The following is a 21,352-nucleotide window of genomic DNA, read 5'->3' as shown; positions in this document are numbered from 1 at the left end:
AGTGTCATTATCCTTACGAGTTGTCATTGAAAGAGGTCCTGTCCTGTCCAAGTCTTCCACCAAACCTGTGTTTGGATCTGCAGAAGGCTGAAGCGTTGTACTATGGCTGGTGTCCATATCTGAAGGAATTAAATCGGGGTGATTACTTGATTTCCTAACTACTACCTGAGGGTGGTTTATGGTCTAGAGACAAATTATTCTTCTATTCAAACTTGAATAAGAGGAACTGAAGTAGATTATCATTTCTCCAAAAGAGCATTCCGAGAAGTAACTGGTTTTCCCTGAAGGGCCGAGTTATAATAAGAGCTGTGATTTTTGTTCTTTTTTGCTGAGTCTGGAAGGACGCTAAATGAGCACATGATGGGCTTCCCAAGCCTTGCAGAGAGAGAAGTCTAACCCCTGTGTGACTTGTCCCGTTCCATACACATGATGTGACACGTGGAGAGGAGATAAAGTGCACTGGTTCAGGAGCCATTGTGTTACATCCTCCTTACTTGGCAAAATAATTTTCTTTACAGCCCTCTTCCCTCATTTGCTCCTCTTTTGCTTTACAAAATGAAGGTACAAATAAAACACAAAATCATCATTCAATAATCTCTAGATGGAGGCCACAGGAATATTCTAGGGCAAGAAATAAGAAGCAGTGGATGTCAGTGAATCATTCTTCCCATAAACACAAGCAGGAGATGTCTTTGGAATGTGACATGTACAATGTTGAGCAGTACAGTTTTCACTGACAATAGTTACGGAAGCTGTTTCTAATAATTATCACCAATCAGTTCTGCTGAAATAACAAGTTCTGGGTGAAAGAGTGGTCACACAACCCACAAACACCATCACCACTGCTGGTTCGATTTGAAGTCCACCCACACTGCTACCTCGGGGGAGATATAATCAGTCCCAAATCACCCCAGAGGGAAACACTGGACCATCAGGCACCCACCTGTGCATTGTAGCCTTTACATACAAAAAGAAAAGGACAAAACGTGGCTGACTCCATTATCCCAGATTTCAAAAAAGAAAGGCTAGCTAAGTCAAATCAAAACCCCAAGTGGATATTCTTCCAGAAAAAGTCCTGCCTGTTGATGGTCCCTAGACACTCTTGTTCAGCTTCTTGTTGATAAGTGGAATCCTTTAAGAGGTATCACACCATTCCATGGTTGAAGCCATTTATAATGTTCCTGACATGATCAATTTAATGGAACATCTATCTGCTCATCAGTAAGTCACTGGGTATCATATTTATTTCTAAATATGCAAGAGTAAATAATAAAATTGTTGGAGCCTTTGAGGTACTTGTTTGGAATGAGTACTCACCAATTTTTGATCTCTAAGATTTCACTACCAAAGACAAGTTACATCTTTGGGCCTACAGTGGAAATAGTCATTGAATGCATTACTTCACTCTTTTTAAAACACTGCATTTAGAAGTAAATGGAAAAGAAATCTTGAAACTGCTCCTCTTCAGAGGAAATGACTTCCAGTCTCAACAGCTTAGGACTAATTCTTCTTTGACTCCCTTGCCAAATTCTCCACCCTCAACCAGGACTTCATATCCAGATGAATGTGCATATCACTCTTACCAAGAAAACTAGTTTTTTAAGAAACTTAAAGTTCCTTAGGAAAGCAGACTGGTCAAAACTCAAGGGCACATTTCTAGGAGAACAGCCATTTGGCAGCTTTAAAAAACATAATATATATATATAAAAGCTCAGAGGCTATTACCCATCCTTCTTTCTGTTTGATGACCTCGTTCCATTGGATGTGAGATTGGGTCCAAGATATAAGTCCAGGAACTGTCCTCTTGATGCTGTGTGGTCACTCTTTGATTTGGATGGCTGTCATGGGCTGAAGCTGTTGTGACTATGCAGTTCAAGCAAGTGTCAAAATGTTAGTTGACATTTGGCCAAGGATAGACTGATTTTTTTTTTTAAAAAAGACTGTATTCTCAACACAAGACAATGAAACCGTGTTCTAGGTTTAGAGGGCCAGGAAGCAGCATAAATGCAGAATGTCTTAGCAGGTATGGGTTCATTCAGGCTCATTTTCCTAGCAATCAGCATGTGAACTAGAGGACCCAAAACCATTAGTGACTTCTCTAGTGGGTAGACAATAAGTTATAGACATCAAAGTAAAGATGAAGGAGCAGTTCTTGACCCATGCCAAGTTGCCACTGTCCCCTAAAGGAGGAAGTGTAAGAGCCCAACACATGATGTCATTCCAAGACAACCACATCCCAGCAAAACACACATTAGGCCAGCGGTGATTTAGAGAAGGAATCAAGTAACAGCTTCCCATGAGATACACACGAAAGTAAATGCCACTCATCTCAAAAGCATGAATGGAATCCATTAGAAGCATTACCTTCTAACAACAGGATTTATGGCACAAGTGACATACAGGAATGAAGCGCATGCTTTTGCTTCCTTCTGAGCCAAGAAGTATAGGTGGCAACGATGACAAGAATAGCCCCTTAGCAACAACCACACCACACAGCCAGTCACCGAATCCATCGCTCTGCTAGGTATGCATTCAGAAGTTGCCGTGCACGGGAAAAACATTATGCATTACAGTCTATGTTGCAAATGGAAACATGGGAATATTTCTCGCTGACACCAACTAAGAATATGGTATTCACAGTCTTTAACAGGCAGGATGCATTTCAGTCTTTCTGTCACACAGACAAAAGAATCACGCATGGGAGCCGGCAGAGCCAAGTTAGCGGGCATCATTTAGAAATGATGACAAGATTTGAGTCCAGTCTCCACAATCCCACAATTCAAGAATAGACAAGAGGTGTTTTCTGTACATCTAAGAAGAAATCATTATATATTCAAGGAGAAATCTCCAAACAAACATGGCAAAAGGGCCAAATGACACCAGACAGGTATTTTTCTCAAAATGTCTGGCTCCATTTCCTCAAATACTGGGGTTATGAACAAATGCTTTCTAACAAGCCCACTGTTTCATAGAACTATGTTGTAAAGCTGGACCCACATCATAGGGTAGATGCCTTTACAAAGGAAAAGGGAGTGTTTTGTAAGATCAGAGTCTCTGTTACAGTCTCACTAGGGGATACTCCAAACTAGGTCTGAGAGTGACACCTGCAAGGGCATGTTTCCTGTGTTTCCCTTCTGTGCCTGAATCCATTGCTCTTCACGTAATTTGCTACGAGAGTTTAAGGGTTGGCTCTGTGCCGACGGCATCATCATTGATGAAGGAACCTTAACATCTTGTGACAGTCCCTTCAAAGTCTTCTTGTTCACTGCCCTCAATGCCCAACATTTAACCCAAGAGGAAGTTTTCACCCAAATTTGCCTGTTAAACCATCCATTACCAGCTGTCCCTGCTGTTGAATGAGAGTCTTCCTTTGGTGTTTGGGGATATTCCCCAGGCCGTTCATTCTCGAGCCACTGCTCTTTCTGGATAGCTGTTTCTTCTGTTGTACTACTAGGGGTTGCCCAGGCTGTGAGAAGAATGTCAATTGTGAGCCATTATTGTTCAGTTAATTTCCTTACCAACATACATCTTTCTACCCTGAGAGCACATACACGTAGGAGAGAAGGTAGAAGAGGAAAGGAGTAAGGAGCGAGACCACTGATACACTGAAAGTAGTATCAGAAATCAAATGGTCCAAGACTTTGATTTTTCAGATGGGAAAACTAGAGCCCAAAGAAGTTCTGATTTGCTCAAAATCATATAGTCAGACTGGTACAAACTTAGGACTAGACCATGATCTATGAATTCCCAGTATTATTCATATTTTACTAGAGTCTGTGGACTCATATATCCTGTCTGAGAAAACCCTTTGTTCAAAAAATTAACTTCTTGTCTCCAGGGATTTGGGGGGAGGAATATATTATATAAGAATCAATGACAAGACCAGCCTAGTGGGAAGCCTTCTCTCAAATGGTGGCCACGTGACTCATAACCACACACACTGGAAACGCACCAGCAGTGGATCTGCCCAGCATGAAAGATGCTGGGAACGGCTGGGATGCTACTCCGCTGACATATTACGAGGTTATGTCTATGGAGCATCCAAAACTGCCAAAATTACTTTTTAACAAAAGTAATTCAGTGGAAGAAAACTTCTCTAGCCAGTGTTTGGCATTTATATAAACAACAGCAGTGTAGGACAGGCTTAAAATTTCAAACACTCAGGGTTGCAATTGTTCAGTTTTAAAAAGGACAAAATGAATGAAGTAAAATTGTATCAGGGTGCCTTTGGGAAAAATCAGAAAGCCACTGACATTTTCATCTATAGCAACTAATAGTAAATTTTTGGTTCATCGAGAAAATGAAAGTGTATAACACAGCAATGATATCTCGATTAAAAAAAGAAAAGAAAATGAGTGTGTAAACTTGCCAATTCGAAGTATGTTTTGCAACTTGTAAAACTGGTTGTATTTCATTATTTTAGAAAATGATATACGTGACTTGATAATAGCAAAGACTTAAAAAAAAATAAAATGTATTGTCCTCGTTTTACCCTTGCATTGGCCAAAACATTCCTGGGGTTAACTGGTTATCCAGAGGGAGGAAAAGAAAGAAACAAACTCTTAAATTTTACCTCCCACTGACTAAATCACTACCTCCTGACAATAATGAAGTTAGAAGAAACACTGGGTGTGATTACAAAAAAAAAGAAAAATTAAGCCAAACATAGATTGCCTATTTAAAGCTTAAAAAAAAAGAAAGAAAAATAAAACAAACCAAAAAATGCATGCGCACACACACACCCCACCACTGCTCTATACTTCTTTTACCACTGTCTTTATAAACACAATGATCCTTTAAAGATCCAGTAATCTTCTGTTGCTTTCAACATATGGGTTAGCAGGGTATAGGATTTCCATTGTAAATATGAAGGTTGGATCTCTTCTAGAAGTTGTGATGTTCTTTGGATAAAGCCCAGAGCTCACCAATCAGAATCTCTTTGTTTTGAGAGTCCTGATAATAGACCTGCCGTAGCAGCTACTGCTTCCCCTCTGCTCAGTTCTGTGTTGTCCCGTATTTCAACTACCCTCCAGTAATCATGCCCCTTTCCCCACACCTTTTGGCAATAGGCTTATGAATTCCAAGCCTCCTAAATAGTTTTCTGCTTTTTAAGTACAAACTGTCTAAAATAATTTCTAAGATATACTGTTAGGACCCAAAGGGATGGGTACAGAATCCCATTCTGAAGAGACCTCTGCTTCTTAATTTTTTCTTCTATCAAAAGACTCTTGTTAACTCACCTCGTAAACCTCATGCGTGTATCAAATCTATTAGGGTAAATAATGAGACGTAGGCCTGTTGGGCGTAATCAATACAATGCCCAAGACTTATTAACCTATTCAGTCCTAGCTGATGTCTGAGACATTTCTTTTGTTGTCTGAGGACATCCTCAATCATGGATTCCCAAACTCTTTTGGCTTCTAAGTGATTATTTCTTACATTTCTGCTTTAGGAGTATTCCAGGCTATGAGAATGATCGTTGAACCATAATTTTAAGCATGCTACAAGCTATTATCCTAAGCTAAATCTTCTTTTATTCCAAACATCATAAGCATCTCCCTGAGAGGTAGATTTTAAAAAAAGAAGAGTATAAACTTCTTATTTCTTTTTTTGTTCTATCCTCATAGTCCAGCAGTGAGACCTGAAATTGTTTTAGGAAACCTGAGATGTTTGCACATAAGTAGGAATAACAGCATCAAAGCCTTCCCCAAGAGTTACCATGGGCTTAAAAACAGAAAAAAAAACAGTCATGGAATTCAAATGCAGACCATCTGAGCTACTAACGTTCCTCCAAGGGGTACAAGGGGTGCCTTTCTACAATGCAGTGAGGAACAGAATGTGAAAAAGAAACTGGATTCATCAAAGATCTTCATAGAAAGTAAAGATTTCAAAGATCATTGCACTTTTCATGTTTTCTTTCCAGGTCCCACTACAGGCATCAAAAGAACACACATCATACACTTCCATGAAAACACACAGATTACCCAGATGGAAACTCTGGGAATCTTTAACACAGATTCTTCAAATATCTCACATATTTTTAAACATTTTAACTTTTTAGACATTTTGGCCATTTAGGCAATCTGGTAAGTTAGCATTTTTCCCCAAAATTCTAAGAAATTGGGCACATATTTGGCAGCTTTTCATGCTCTGGGGATAAGAGAAGTTATTGTGTGGAAATAGAAGATGTAGCCAGTGTCTACACAAGAGTCTTCCCTATTCTTTGGAATGACTTCCCTAACTCATCTCAGCCAGGACTGCTGACCACCATCCTTCTTACGTGTGCCTGTAGAATGCTGGGTCTCCTCTTCATCATGGTGACTCAAAGACGAGTGTGGCGTCTGGGTCCACTTTTCTCCATAAGCACTGGTGCTACTTCTGTCCACATCTGTCGTGATGATGGTTATACACATAGTGACTTTTTATCAACCAACTTTTGATGATTCTGTTCTTCCACTAAAGTACATGACCTCTAATGGTCCTGTGCCTAAATGGTACCTCTGAGCATCTACCTTCAATGCTTTTGAGTGACTTCACTCATCTCTCCCAAGGGAAAACCAACGGGCATGGACTTTCTTAATGTTTACCTTTTATTCCACTATAACCATTTTGTCAAGGGCAGTATCACAAACCATTTAAATGCATTCATTTTTAAAATGAAGAACATAAAATATCCTGTACTCAGATGATATAATTGATAAATGACTCCTAAGTTGACCTGAGTATCCTCATGAAAGTTCACTAAAAATTTGTGATGAGATATTAACTAAATTTCCCACTGTGTCCCGATGATTGATCTTTGCAACATCAAAGACTTTGAGGGAAAAAAAATATTTAATTAAGTATGCATAACCCATTACCAGTCATCCTTGTGGTTGTCTGAAGCGATACTTCTGGATTTGAATGGCCTGGGCTCCATTGGGTCCAATCCTGGTTCTGTTGTGGGTGGTTAAAAACCCAGGGTGTAGTTGAAACTGTGATAATGATGATTGAAGTAATTAGGAAAATGTTATTTCTGGAGCTTACTCTGGAGTTCACCACTTGCTTTGCACATTACTCCCTTCTTTAGTCTATAAAGTAAGTCATCTATACCAGGTGGTATAGACGGTTAAGTAGAAATGCCGGGAAAGCAGAGAGTTCCTTCAGCTTGATTCAGCCATACTGTTAAGCATCTCAGTGTCCTTTGCATTCTGTCAGAGAATACGCTGGGGTCAGAACATGAGATCTTCTGGAGAAAGCAGCCAAAGAAGCTGCAGCAGGAGGAAGAAGAGCTTTGAAAACACCAGCCCTCCACCGAGGATAACCAAAGGCATCAGAGCTTTGCCCATCCATGCAGTCTGCAAGTACCCTCTGCACTTGAAAGCCCAGGGAATTCATATCACTGGCAAGTGAGCAACACGGAGATCCACTGGCTGAAGCGTAGACACCTGGAAGTTATACCACGATGACCACTTCACTTCATTAGCAGTTTTGGTGGGGAAAGAAACACCATGAGCAGCCAGAGCTTTCCTAGAGATGAGTCCAAGAAAGAATAGCTACCTAGAACAGCCATATGACTCAGCTATACATTTCTGAATATTTATCAAACGCTTACAGTATTCTCACCAAAAACAAAGCATTTCACAAGCAAGCCATTCATAGCCAATGAAAGAAAACCAAGACGCATACATTCAGTAGAAAAACACCGTTAAGTAACCAACCACCATCCGCAGAAGCTCCCGGAAACTAAAAAGTGGCGTCCATCCACCAGGGCCCTGATGCTGTCACCCAAAACAGTAGAGCTGGAGTAAGAGATGCACCTGGCAAAACCACGACGAAATCAGAATCTTTGTCTTTTGTGAAGGGTTATTTGTAAATCCATCCTAATTCTTTCCAACTTTTATTTTGATGCCCAGATAATACAAAACTCTTTTCAGAACTGTAATACTTTCAGCTCTATTTCACAAATTAATGAAGTCAGGTTTAGAGCCATTAACCACATTCTCAGTAAGCATGAGAAAGTGGCAGTTATCACACCCCAACAGAAAAAAGTCGGGCATCCTGCTGAATTACGTGCACAGGTGCCAAGAAGAAAAGTGAGCTGAAATTGGAAAATATGCCACAGAGATGAGAAAATATCAAGGGAAGTTTTCCCCTGGTGTATAAGCATATGTTTTATTTTCAGCTTGATCTGTTTGGCTTACCACCCAAGAGTTTAGTTTCTCAGATATCAAGACCACATCTTTACGATGGCCCCACCTAGAAGATGCGGCCACATTCCGAACTCAGGAGACAGTATAAATCTCCAGTGTTTGGGGTTATTTGGTTTTCTTTCTGAAGTTACTAAAGATAGTTTCCTTGTTCCCTAGACTAAGCTCTGCGGAGATGTCCAGCTGAAGGATATACTCCCTAAAAGCTTAGATATAAAGCATTTAGTTCATCTCCAGTATTTATTGTTATCGATGTCCTCCATTCAGATGCACTTGGGCTTAAGCTCTTCCTTTGGAGCCCTCCCTCCTGGGGTGCTGACCTCTTGGGAATGAAACTCTCAAGTTTCAATAGAATGGACAGAATTTCAATGACCTGAGAGAGCTCACATAGCACCCCAAAGGTACACCTTCTCTGAAAAAAAAAAAAAAAAAAAGGAGAGCTGTAATAAAATCAGGCTCAAGATTCTCATCTCTGTTCAGTAATATCTTAGATCATTACAGGCATGAACAGGAAACTCAGTCATCTGGTAGAATATTAGATGAATCTTTGAATTTTTAAGGGGATATTTCAGCTCAATTTCAGTCCCTGCTCTCAAAAAGTTTTATAATTGCCACCAATTTGGGTACCATTAGGCAGTGGTTTCACTATTTGTCTTTAAGAATTGGCCCTGTTTTGTTGTAGCTCAGCTTTAACACTTAAACCAAACAGGAAGAACATGAGGTATTAGGAATTGCATAAAAGACATTTTTCCCACTTCTCCTCCAAATACGTTTTGGCTTCCATTAAAAAAAAAAAACACAAACAAAGAGCAGTTTCTTCCTCTACAGTCTCATCAAGGTATAACTAATGTATAGGCTTATGTTCATTTTTCATATTAACTGTTTCCCAAGATTGGAAATCACTACTGGGCATCAATCGGATTAATCGATACATCTGGCAGGAATGGTTCTACTGGAATGGATTATTCTTACTGGTGCTGGAGAGAAAATCTTCATCATCATCAATGCCTGATCCAGAATAACTGGGCTGTTTGTCTCTTTCATCTTCATTTTCTTCAGTTGGCTCCCAGCCTGCTGAGATGATATTTGAATCCGTACCTGTTGTGGTGACTTGCGTTAGTGGCTGAGCTGGATGCCAAGCAACCCATTTGACAAAGGAAGAAAATCAGGCTCAGAATGTATAACGGAATTCCCAAGATTATAAGAAAAAAAGTGAGACATTTGACTTGTACAACCCAAATGCTCATAGTCTGGTCTCTGAAGCTAATATAGAGATCCTAAAACAATTAGCGAGGATCTTTCCAATTGAACACTCTCATTAAGGAAGTTAAAAGAATAAATGTGGACAAAACCCCACCAAAGAGGTAAAAGAAAAAAAAAAGCCAATAAACACTCCCCCATGCTTTCAGATGCATTTATTATTAACTTGTGAAGCCTATGCCATTAAAGCTAGAATGTCAAGAATAGAACGAAAAGATTTCACACATGCCTATTGGTTTTGTCAAGCCACCTTTAGAAAAATCTTGGAATCTAAACCCATGCCAATCATTTCTAAAACCCGTTAGTTGTATTCACAATGGGCCAATTCACTTTTTGGTCTTCTCCAGCACCCAGTCTCTGTAGCTCTGAATGCAAACGAAAGCTACACTGCAGTTTCCTGTAACACTTCCGCATATAGCGTGAAAAAAAAAGTTAGTCAATCAACAGAAAAACCATGCCTGGTTGTGGTTACCAGGGAGGTGGAGGGTGGGAAGGGATAGACTGGGATTTCAAAATTGTAGAATACATAAACAAGACTACACTGTATAGCACAGGGAAATATACACAAAATGTTATGATAACTCACAGAGAAAAAAATGTGACAATGAGTGTGTATATGTCCATGAATGACTGAAAAATTGTGCTGAACACTGGAATTTGACACAACATTGTAAAATGATTATAAATCAATAAAAAATGTTAAAAAACAAAAAAACAAAAAACCATGCCTGGCATTTATTAGTTAACCAAAAGGGTTGACTAAAGTGGACTGTAGCCAGTATTGGGGGAAATGTTCACTTTTCCCCTTTTGGATGCAGTCAGTCATAGGCAAGGAAGTGGAAAGCCTCCACCTCTTCTCAGTGGTTACTCAGTGGTCAATCTCCCTTTACCTTTAAGAAAAAGGGGTTTTCTACATTTCGAATGAGATTCATGCTATCTTTTGGAATGACCACTTGCATTTTCATACTATGAGTATCTATCCCAAGAACAGTCTCACTGTTGGAGGTTTTCTGTGTTTTGTTAGCTCTAGCTATGCTACTTTATTTTCTCATAAAAAGTCAAGAACGTTTCATGACTTCAATCGTTTTAGAATATCTTTCAGAATCGAAATTTTGTTCTGTCTTTGAGAAAGACCTAGCGCCTTTTTAGCAGCCCCCTTATTAGCCTCCTCCCGAGACACATAGAAGAAATGTGCTTATGAGTGTTACAAAATCAAACATAAATCATAATGCGCATGATCCTTCTAAAGTCATCAAAAACATTTATGAAACCAGAATGGACTTTAGACTTTGACAACATCCCCGAGGTCAACAAGAATTACTGAAGACTGTCAAGAAAACATACGAAATGAGATGATAATAATAACTCATTACCAGCCGTTACTGTTGTTGTGTCAAGATGACTCTTGGAATCTGATGGCTGAAACCACCATGAAAACCAGTCCTGGGCTTCTTGCCTCTCGGTTGCTGTTTTGGAAGTTGTACCACTAGTGATCATCAGAGCTGTTGTGATCATAATTGAATTGAGTGTGGAAAGGTTAATTATCAGTTCCTAAGAAACAGCACTGTATATGCTTTCACTCTTTTACTGCTCAAGTGTCATCTCTACTTGATATCGACGGCGAAAGAAAAGGAAGAAGCACAGATGTTCCATTTCTTTCAGAGGCCCAAGCTGGGATTCACAGAATGTCAGAGATGGAAAGACCTTAAATATCTGGTTCGTGCTCCTCATATGGACAGACTTTGACTTGTTAAAAAGGTTAAACAAGACAGGTCTTGAGGAAAACATGAGAACTGTCTTTGAATTTTGAAAGGCTCTGACGTAAATCAGGGATTACATTTTTATCTATGCCAAACAGGGACTGCTGGTGAGAATTTCAAGGGGATGAATATTCTTCCAGATGTTGGATTTAAAAAGGTAATCAATCATCTGAACCATCCAATAGTGAGCTTTTGCATAAAGTATTACATTCCCTACCATCGGAAAGATCACTTAGCAGGAAAACATTATGTGTAAGACATTAACAAAAGATCAGAAATGCTGATTGAACTAGACCATTTAAGATCCTCTCCAAATCTGAGCATCCATGATTCCAAAACCCAGCTCTTCAGAGTCCTAGCCTTTTGTCTTCTACATACTCCATCTTGGCCAACCAATATCATCTCCAATAATTTAGGGTATGATATTTCTGCCAGCAGTCCCAGACACAAAGCCCCAGCAACCCGAAACACGTGGAAGAAGGACACGGGAAATGGAAGACTGAAAAAGATGCTGTTCCACTTTTCTCCATTTAGCATCCAAATCCTCTAGCAGCCTTGCCCATGGTCACTTTTACATCAGCACTAGATTTTGCAAAGCAGAACAGAATATTCTGAGTCCCAGTCTTTGAAAACAGAATAATCAATCAGGCAAGACAGAGAAGAATTGAGCCCATGATCTCATGAACAAGACAAGAAGCAAGAGTCTTGGTTGGAAAGCTTCCAAACACTGCCATTTCTGCAACCAGGATGTCCATCAGAGGAAGAGTAGAGAATAGTAGATAACAAACTGAGAAAAAGTTCAAGGAGAGAAGCTGGAGCCATTATTACACCCAAATACAAAAGTAAAGTAAGTTAGATTTCTTTTTCCAGCTATCAAGAAAGCCCAGAAATAGCCCAAGATGAAGTACTGACAAGAAGACTTTCTCCTTCACAGTGTTTGTCCTATGAAGATATGCATTGTAAACATTTTAAAATAGCATTTCTTTATTCTGCAGGCAATCTCTCTCCCTCTTTTCAGCATCATCTTAATCACTATGATATGTAATCATAACATCACATCAGCACTATTTTCCTTACAGGAGTATTTGTCCAAATAAAAAATACAGTTTATTCAATGTCTTATAAGCTAAGCAAATGTAGAGGATCATTTAAAAATATATTTTATTTATTTATTATTGTATTACTTAATTATTTTATTTTGGTGGTGGTGGGAGGTAAGTAGGTTTGTTTATTTTTAGAGGCGGTACTGAGGATTAAACCCAGGATCTCCTGCATACTAAGCATGCACTCTACCACTTAAGCTATACCCTCCTCTCTGTAAAGGACTATTTTTATAACTCTTCTTCTGAAAAAAGAATGCCTAATTATTCTAAAATATAGCCCTATCCTCCATCAATGAAAGTTAACAAATGAACATATGCTTATAATCTCCAATGGCTATAGACTTTGAATCTTTTCCCATCAAAAGCTCTCAAGTCAAAACACTTTATAATGATTTAGAATTAATAGTCAGGCATCTAGGGAGCTTGTTAGAGGCTCAGATGCTGACATAAAGCAACAAGTCAATTCCTGTATTTCACAGTTGAGGTTTTAGACATCCAAACAAGAATCCAGGGCTGACACTTTCCATCCGTAAATCAGTATTTCCCTCTGGCATTATGATTGGCTGTGCTAATTAGATCAGCAGAAAATAGGAGTAGGCATTTTCTAATAGACTTCTTTCAAGAAGACGTGTTCTGAACAAATCTCCTAACTGAAGCCTCTGAGGGAAAAGTAATTCTGATTCTATGTGCATGTTGCCAAATGGAAAACAAGGAGGACACTTAGGAGAATCCAGTTATATCCTCAGACCCGTGGGCCTCTCATAAATTGGATGGTCCCACACCCTGTTCTCACTAAGGATGATGACAGAGCATCAGCAGGAAGCTTTGGCATGAGAACGGATGTCCTCTTCCTTAACACTGAAGGCCTTGGCATTCAGGGCAACACGATGAGCAAAAGATGTAACAGTTTACCTGTCGTTGCTGTTGTCTGATCCTGAGTCTTAGGCCGTGAGTTACCATACCAGGACCATATCCAATTATTTTGCTCCTGAGCGGCTGCATGACTGTTTGAGTGCACAGTTGAAGTAACTGGATCAATTATAAAAATATCATTTAGTGAGGTCTTTCTATAAAACCTTTATCTCAGCTCCATCTATGTATAATGTACATATATATCATAGAATGAAGATCGGACAAGAAAGATGGAGGCCTGGTTTTATCTCTGCAGTCTCCGAAAGCCTCTTAGAATCTTAGGACAACATCAGAAATGCAAATTCTGTATGGGTATCAGTTCAGTACTACTCATTCTTCCAACTGAGCCTCTTGGATACAGGCTCAGAGCAAAATCAAATAGCAACTTAAGAACCAATTATGGAAAAGAGATTTTCTATCTACTTGATAGGGTGACCCAGGCATGAGCTGAAATTAGCATCTCATAAAGTTGCTTTTCATTCATTTATTTTCGGAGTATCTTTAGAAGTGCTTGCTTGTATCTTTTGGGTCTGTCTAGCATTTTACTTAGGTAGCCTGTGATGACAACTAGCATTTCAAAGTTCCACCCACACTCGTTAATCTCAAGTTAAGCTTCATTCTCGAGCGGGAACTTTGCAAAGGGTGTGTGTTCAAAGTGTTGAAATCAGATAACGCTTCCTCAAGTATTCATCCATCACTTCCCGTCACTTTTAATTCTAATTCAGAGTGTGTTTCCAGAAAGGAAACAAAACTGCCCAAGCTTGAAAAATTCTGGACTCTATTCAAATTAGAGAAAAGATAACCAGTGCTATTTTGCAATCTGAAATCTCCCACTTGACTCTCAAGTTGGACTTGAGTCCAGAATGTTTCCCTGTAGCAGCAGAATGGCAAAGATCATCAGGATAAACATCTAAACCAGTTGAGATTTTTAAAAGCCATTTAAAATCATACGCCGCTTTGAAAATCTGATCTAAGTTATGGCTTCTCTCCTCAAAAAACAGATCCTACACATATGCAGTTTCAAAGTTTTGCATATTATTTCAGGTGACCTTTGAATGCCTCATGGCCAATCGAGTCAACTGGAAGTCCATGAACTCCAGGTTAAAAGCTTTGATTCTAAACACATCCAGTGTTAACTGCCCACACAATACGTTCTGTGCTACAAAGGACACATTTACAAAGGATGAACTAGACAGACAGGAGCCAATTTCACCAATCACGCCCCCAGTTAAACCTGGGCAACCCCCTGGAAAATCTGCAGAGAGCTCATTCTTCCCTCAGAAACGTTATGAAAGATGCAGAACTGTGGCCTTCCTCACCCTATAGTACATCAGGTAGAGACCAACAGGAAGGAAACATACAAGAGTGAGTTGTATGAGATTTGTATGAGATTTGGGGAAAAAGAAAAAAAAATTAAAGCTACTGCCTAAGCAGCACAGTTTTCAATTTTCTCCACCCAAGTGGACCATGCCAGACCAAAAAATATATATATACACACACATATATACACAAATATATTATATAAAATATATATTACATAATTATTATAATAAATGTATACAATATATATTTTAAATATATATTTAAAAAATATATAACCCAGAAGACAAGGAAATAGAGCTTTCCAAATAGGAGTCTGCTTCTTGAATTCGTTTAAGTTACTGGATTCCAAAGGATTCCAGATCAACAACAGAGAAGAGGCTGACAGAACTCTAGGAAGACTTTTCCAAAAACATTTATAATAAAAAGCCTGCTGGAAGTCAAAACCTACCCAGATGGTGGTTCTTACTGGCTCTCCCTACTGCCACCCACTAAGGACGCTTAAGGATGGAATGAGCTGCACAAGCCCAAGATGCACTTCTCTGTACTGAGCCAGCCCTCCTTGACCTCTGCCCCCCTGCCTGCATCAAGAAGGATTTGCAATCACTCCCTCTCACTGAGTCCCACCTCTCAGTCCAACAGTCACGAGGCTTGAGGACTCTCCTTACTGGATTTGGTAAATACGGTCTATTCAGGAACTTACTAGCACTAACTGTTTTGAGTACACCGTATGCTGCAGTCAAGTTTCTACCCGATCGTTTTCTTTGACAGTTTTCTTTGCATGAGTTGACTTATTTGGAGCCACCACTGGCCTTCCTGGCCCCTACAGCACATCCCTGACTCTCAGGTTGGCCCTGTTCTCACTCTGCTGGACATCATGAGTCTCTTTCTAAACCACTAAAAGAAACTTAGCTAAGTGCTCTGGAAAGAGGAAAGCATAATTCTTTTCTCAACTCAAATCCTGAACTGCTTTAGTTAAGAAAACACACTTAATTAAATCATTCCCTTGATTTCTGAATGGTACACAGGCTCCATGAAGACACGTCCAGCTCTGAGTCCCCAGTAACTACAGCAATGCCTGGCACAAAGGAGACCTCAAATACTAGCAGAATGAATGGCTAGAGCTTGCTAGGCCTTCCTTCTCATCAATATTACTTCCTAATAGTGTTTACCGTTGGATCCCAAGCACGAGAATAGCTTGGTACATAGTAGGTCTCCAAAATATGTTTGCTGACTAATTTAGGCAGGAAAGGTGCAGTCCTTAAAAGATGTGCTAGGAATGTTTATAAAATGTCCTCATTGCCTTTTCTAAAGCACATGTGAAATACTCTTCTACACAGGCTATTAGCAGCTTGACTGCTAATTTCTTCTGGCTCCCATGAGATATATTTTGGCCTGATTTTCTTCTTTGGTGGGAAATGGGACTTGAGGATAGACCCAATCTGCTTCCCGCTGAGAGCACTAACAGTTGTGTTGGCCAACATCTGACAAAACTGCATGCCCTGGTGATAACCACCTTCAACGTGGCTACTTTACAAAGGCGGGGAACTCAGGAAGCGGCAGGGAAGGCTTCTCTCAAGAAGGATCGTCTGTGCGATTATAGACAACACAGTGACACCCTCTCCAGAGAGCCAATAGTCTGGGAAATCATGGGCAATTTGAAAACATCTGCTTTTGAAATGTTTCACAGAATCTGCCGGGGATGACCAGAACCCAATCCTATCTGTACCACCCCCTCAGTAAGATGCTAACAGAAATTTAGAACACCACTGAGAAAGTAACCTTACATTACATCACAGTGTTCTGGAGACTGCCCTGGCTTCTGGGCGATGAGGAAGAGAAAAGGGCCCCGTCTTGAGCATTTGCAAAACCAGGACATTTCTGCCACACTCTTTGGAGCTCAGAGTTCGTTCCACCCCTCAAGAGTTGTAGCCAGGAAAAGAGAAAATCCACACCATACTAGGAAAATTGCCCAGGAGGCAGATGTCCTGTTTGAGTTCGAATAATCCTCCACAGGAGGAACGCAGCCAATCTGGAAACCTGTTCTAAAACAAACCATAGGGAAAAAGCAAAGAAGGAAGCAAAAACGGAGACAAGAGGAAGATGTCAACACTTTCCAATGAAAGTGAAGCACCAGGGGCCAAACCCCAAGAAATCCAGTGCAATGTTTACATATCTCTGCTCCAGCAGCCCCAAAGTCATGAATTAGCCACGTAACCAAGCAAGTATTAAGAGCCTTCCCCTATCGGCTGGGATATAAAACTCTTAAAAAGGTTTAATTTGATCAGGTAACTCCTTCAGATACACTTTCTCAGACCAAAAACAGAAGAATTGTTTAGTCAATCATGGATGGTGACTATGACTAATAATAGTTAAGGACACAATTAAGAACATGAATATAAATCAGGTTAGAACATCAAAATATAAAATGAAGCTGAAGAAGGTAGCAGATGGATGGTATGCGTACACTACCATCCCAATTTACAAAAACAATCTTATCCATAGGTGGGTAAAAACAAGAAGGAAACACGCGAAAATGCTAATAGCTTCCATCACCAGGCTTGAACCGTCACATCTCATCAACAAAGGATGTTCTTCTAAAAAACTTCCAATAAGGTATTTCTCGTAGATGAAAAAAAAAATTGTAGGCAGTAGGAGTCAACGCATACAGCGCACTGACACCCACAGTAGCCCTCCCCCCTCCCCAAATGAGGTCACCACCTTCTATCACAATCAACACACGAGTGCCTAGCACTCGGGGAAGATCAGAGATGTTTTTTGCAAACTCATTGCTATTGGAAAGCACAGTGATTCATTCTCCTTACTGGTAGCAGCGGTGTTCTCCGGGTTGCTAGAGACCGGGGGACTGCCTTGGTCTTGGGTCGGGTGTGCAGTTGGAAGGTGAGTGTGGAAGATACTGTAACCCCCGGAAGTGCTTCTTTCGCTGGAGCCACTGCTCACGTCATCGTCGAGCGTGTTGCTGGGGTTGATGTCCTCGGGGTTCCTTCTGTATTCCCCTTTCTGGCTGTAGCGGGTGCCGTCACGGTTAACGATGGCTGGGAGACAGAGAAGGCACTTTCAGAACCTGCCTGCTGACGTGTCCTGACTATAGGAAAGACTGTGGTTACCATATGAGACAGTGACTTCAAAGTCACTTTCCTTTTTTATTGAGCAAAACAACACAGAGTGGCCGATGCACTAAGGAAATGAACCCTCCCCTACTCACCCTCACACCCTGGAAACGGGGAGAGGGAAGCAGGTGTGCTTGGGAGTCCCCATGTTTGAATCCCAGCTTTGTGTGGCTCTAGGCAAGGCAGGTAACCGAGCTTCAGTTTCATCACGTGTAAAATGGGATAACACCACCTTCTGTCGTGAGCACTACAGGAGACGTTGTATGGAAAGTGCTTAACATTGTATCCAAAATACAGTTAGTGCTCAATAAGTGATCATTCTTCCTCCTGGTTCCCACCCTCCCTTCTTAAGTCCATGTGATATTTGTTGCTATTAATTCCACCTATTTGAAAAAGGATTTAAACTAGGAGACAAAGAGGCCAGCAGTCTTTGCAGGGATCAACCAGGCGTTACTGGTTTATCTGTGCTTCGTTTTATTGGGCTTTGCAGATACTGTGTTTTTCATGAATTGAAGATTTGTGGCAACTCTTGTGCTGTCAGATGATGGTTAGCATTTTTTAGCAATAAAGTATTTTTAATTAAGGCATGTATATTTTTAAAACACACTACTGTTGAACACTTGGACTACAGCAGAGTGTAAAAGTAAGCTCTATGTGCACTGGGAAAACAAACAAAATCTTTATCACAGTATTCACTTTATTGCGGTGGTCTGAAACCAAACCCACAGTGTCTCCGATGTATGCTTGTACATTTACAAAGCCACAAAGAATTAGATTTTCTTTCTAAGGTGCCAGTTTTGTCAGTTTAAGTGAACTCCTACTGCCGGCTGAGAAATCAGCATGCTTAAATATTGGCAGACCCTCTGCTACCTTCTGTGAAATTCAACTTGAAATTAAGAAGCACAGATGGACATAAAGATCAAGATCTTTGGTTTAAACAAAGAAATGACTAGAATGACAGGAGGAAGAAAAGCAGGAAGTCGTTCACTGTTCCCCTCTTAAAGTGTCTGCTGCCTTTAAGTGTGGGTCCCTCAATGCACAAATGTGTATTTAGCTGAAATGATTTTCTGCTACATTGCGCTGGTAGGGCTAAAGATTATTTTTGTCCACCTATCTTGGTTGCCCAAGTGGAACTGTTAATAAAACATGTATTAAAAATGTCCCAGAGTCTCAATCACCCTGATAATCTCTGCAGATGAAGATCTGATAAGGAAACAGGACCAAACTTGAACAGGTCTGGACTTTGATGAAGATCTATAGGGATCGAGAAAATGGGGCACTTATTGAGCATCTGCCATGGGCCAGGCAGACATCAGACACATTGTCTTTCTTAATTTTCATGACAAACCTCATTTGTTGTTCCATTAGCCAGATGAGAAAACTGAGGCTAGGAAAGAGTAAGTCATCCCTCTAAGATCAGCCAGATGGTAAAAAACTAGTATTTCAAACCAGCCTGATGTAGCCAGAACATCTCACACTGCAAGCCTCCTCTTCCTTTTGCAAAGTATGGGTCAGGGGCAATCCCTTATGTAATAGTGGAGGTGGGGAGGAGGGGCTGGATTTCTGTGGTCCAGAAAGATTCTAGTCCCCCTGCCGCCACCACCGCTGTCCCTATGCACACCGAGGGGTCTGGCTCTTAGGAGGCAGAAATCCAGTCTCCTCATCACTGTGATGCTTCTCAAAAAATGAGGCTCAGAGGCAATCAGATCAGGGTTAATAGAGTGACCTATTCAAAAGTTCTGGCTGAAATATTCTGTTTGCTGAAGTGCCAAATGCCTACTTCTGGGGATAATCAAGATGATTTTTAGGTTGACATGGTGTAAATAATGTTGAAACACGTATCAGGAAGGTTGTACACTTTATTATCATTTCTCAATAATCCAGTTAAATCAAACAGAAACTCTGTGTGGAATGCCCCCTACCCCTAAAACTTATTAATCCCCCTTCTCTGAGAGAAAGCCTAGAGTTCAGACTCAGAGCCTTTAGCAGCTAGAATTTAAGAACATTATTGAATTTTTCCTATGTTTAAATTAGGTTACCTTCTATTTATGATCAGGATGTTGGTTTTCCATTTGCAGTTTTTTAAAAATGTATTTTAAGTAGAAAAGAATGGGTCAATTGAATGAAAAATACCAAGTAAATGACAGTGCCATGTCCACAGAGATGCAAAAAAAAAAAAAAAAAAAGTGCAAGCTTTCAAATGACCAAAGTTTGAGGAACAAAGAATTGGGGTAAACCAGATAGCAGTTTCAAGTCACTGAAGGAAAAGGGGAAGGGATGGTAAATCATAGTCAGTGTCCCTAGTTGTAGGGAAATGAGTGCTATTCTGTTCAAATATAAAAGACAGGAAATGCACCTGATCCTTTGCCCAAGAACAGGGAAACTTATTCAAGGTTAGAAGAGATACGTACTGATGGTAACTTGTCCTTCAAAGGCACTGGGCAGCTCTGTGACTGACGTACAATCTTCTCCAGGTGGAGCTAGAGGTAGACAAGAAAAAAAGGCATGAGAACACTAAAAATATGAGCATAATTAATGTCCATTTCTATTATGACAAGTTTCTGAAACTTGATTAAGTCTCTTAAGAAATTCTCTGAATTTTGTGATGCATTTTTCCACTTTTATTTCACTTTGTACACTTTTGGAAGCTTATCTGTTCCTCTTCCCAAGCCAACAAATCCATTCATTAACCAATGTATATATTCCACACCAGGGGCTGTGGAAGGCTGGAGACGGAATGATAATAAGACAGACATGGTCCTTCTCTAATGAGGCGTATGTTAGGAGTTAGCTTTTAAAAATTTGTTATTATAAACGTCATGTTAAAATAAAGAAGTGTATGAACTATAATGAGGAAATCATGTGTAATCCCAATAATATATAGAAATGATGCGGACAACATGGCCAGCAAATGTAATCAAATGCTTATCAACATGAACAGCATGAGAATCTGAAGATTAAAATAATCAACAAAGAATTTAGGGGTAGCAGTATTTTTCAAAAACCAACCTTTAGTCTTTTTATTAATGCATTAAATAATTTATTTAACTAAAATCCTTAAGTGCCTACTCTGTAGACTGCTTCTCACCAAGTAGTTTCTGAGGTTGTCCACCTTTGGTCTAGGTGTTCACATTGGCATATTTCCGGGGACCACTGCTTTGGCATATCTCACCATGGGCACCTCTGGCTTCTTTGTTTTTTGTCCTCTTCTACTTTCCCTCTTCTTTGGGAATAAAAATTTCTGACTGTACGCTGGGCCTGCCTGACTACCCACAAATGTTACGAGCAGTGATTTGAGAAGCACTGTCTAAGGCCCTCTGAAAGCAGACCTGAAGGTTCCACCCTGCCTGCCCTCCCTTGAGTCCTAAAGGAAGCCTGTAGGATGCTTTAACCAATCATTCCATTCATGCCCAAATGCTCTAGTCCGTAACTGGACCTTGTGTTGAGTACTACAAACTCAGAGCGCTTTGAACTGGCTTTGCAGTTATAAAAAGGTTGGATTCATTTGTGTATGACGGCTATTATACTGTGTGTGTGTATGTGTGTGTGTGTGCTTTAATGTAAAATGGAAACATCTGTTAGGCTGATTTCTTCTAGAGTTGCTTCTTGGCAAAGAGGAAGGAACAAAAAGGGATGGGTGGACAGATGGATGGATGGATGGATGGATGGATGGATAG

General features: G+C 40.2%; 1 protein-coding gene across 10 annotated transcripts in view; it reads right to left on the bottom strand.

Moving 5' to 3' along the window:
• The window catches only part of CD44 (CD44 molecule (Indian blood group)), an 84,999-nt gene that overhangs the window by 21,022 nt on the left and 42,625 nt on the right, over positions 1 to 21,352 (bottom strand). For 2 of the 10 annotated variants that reach the window (XM_032488449.1, XM_032488447.1), the window contains exons 4-13: positions 20,087 to 20,155; positions 17,370 to 17,600; positions 13,225 to 13,341; positions 10,823 to 10,951; positions 9,162 to 9,317; positions 6,861 to 6,974; positions 6,281 to 6,388; positions 3,338 to 3,466; positions 1,726 to 1,863; positions 18 to 119 (exon numbers count right to left, since the gene is read on the bottom strand). In XM_032488449.1, the coding sequence (XP_032344340.1) occupies positions 18 to 119; positions 1,726 to 1,863; positions 3,338 to 3,466; positions 6,281 to 6,388; positions 6,861 to 6,974; positions 9,162 to 9,317; positions 10,823 to 10,951; positions 13,225 to 13,341; positions 17,370 to 17,600; positions 20,087 to 20,155 (1,293 nt within the window). The remainder of the gene's footprint in view (positions 1 to 17; positions 120 to 1,725; positions 1,864 to 3,337; positions 3,467 to 6,280; positions 6,389 to 6,860; positions 6,975 to 9,161; positions 9,318 to 10,822; positions 10,952 to 13,224; positions 13,342 to 17,369; positions 17,601 to 20,086; positions 20,156 to 21,352) is intronic. The other 8 variants (XM_032488455.1, XM_032488456.1, XM_032488448.1 and 5 more) reach the window with 7 other exon arrangements.

Source organism: Camelus ferus, chromosome 10 (assembly GCF_009834535.1).
Source record: "Camelus ferus isolate YT-003-E chromosome 10, BCGSAC_Cfer_1.0, whole genome shotgun sequence".
NCBI lineage: Eukaryota > Metazoa > Chordata > Mammalia > Artiodactyla > Camelidae > Camelus > Camelus ferus.
The sequence above is the reverse complement of the archived record's forward strand: the minus strand, read 5'-3'. Positions and strand labels throughout refer to the sequence as shown.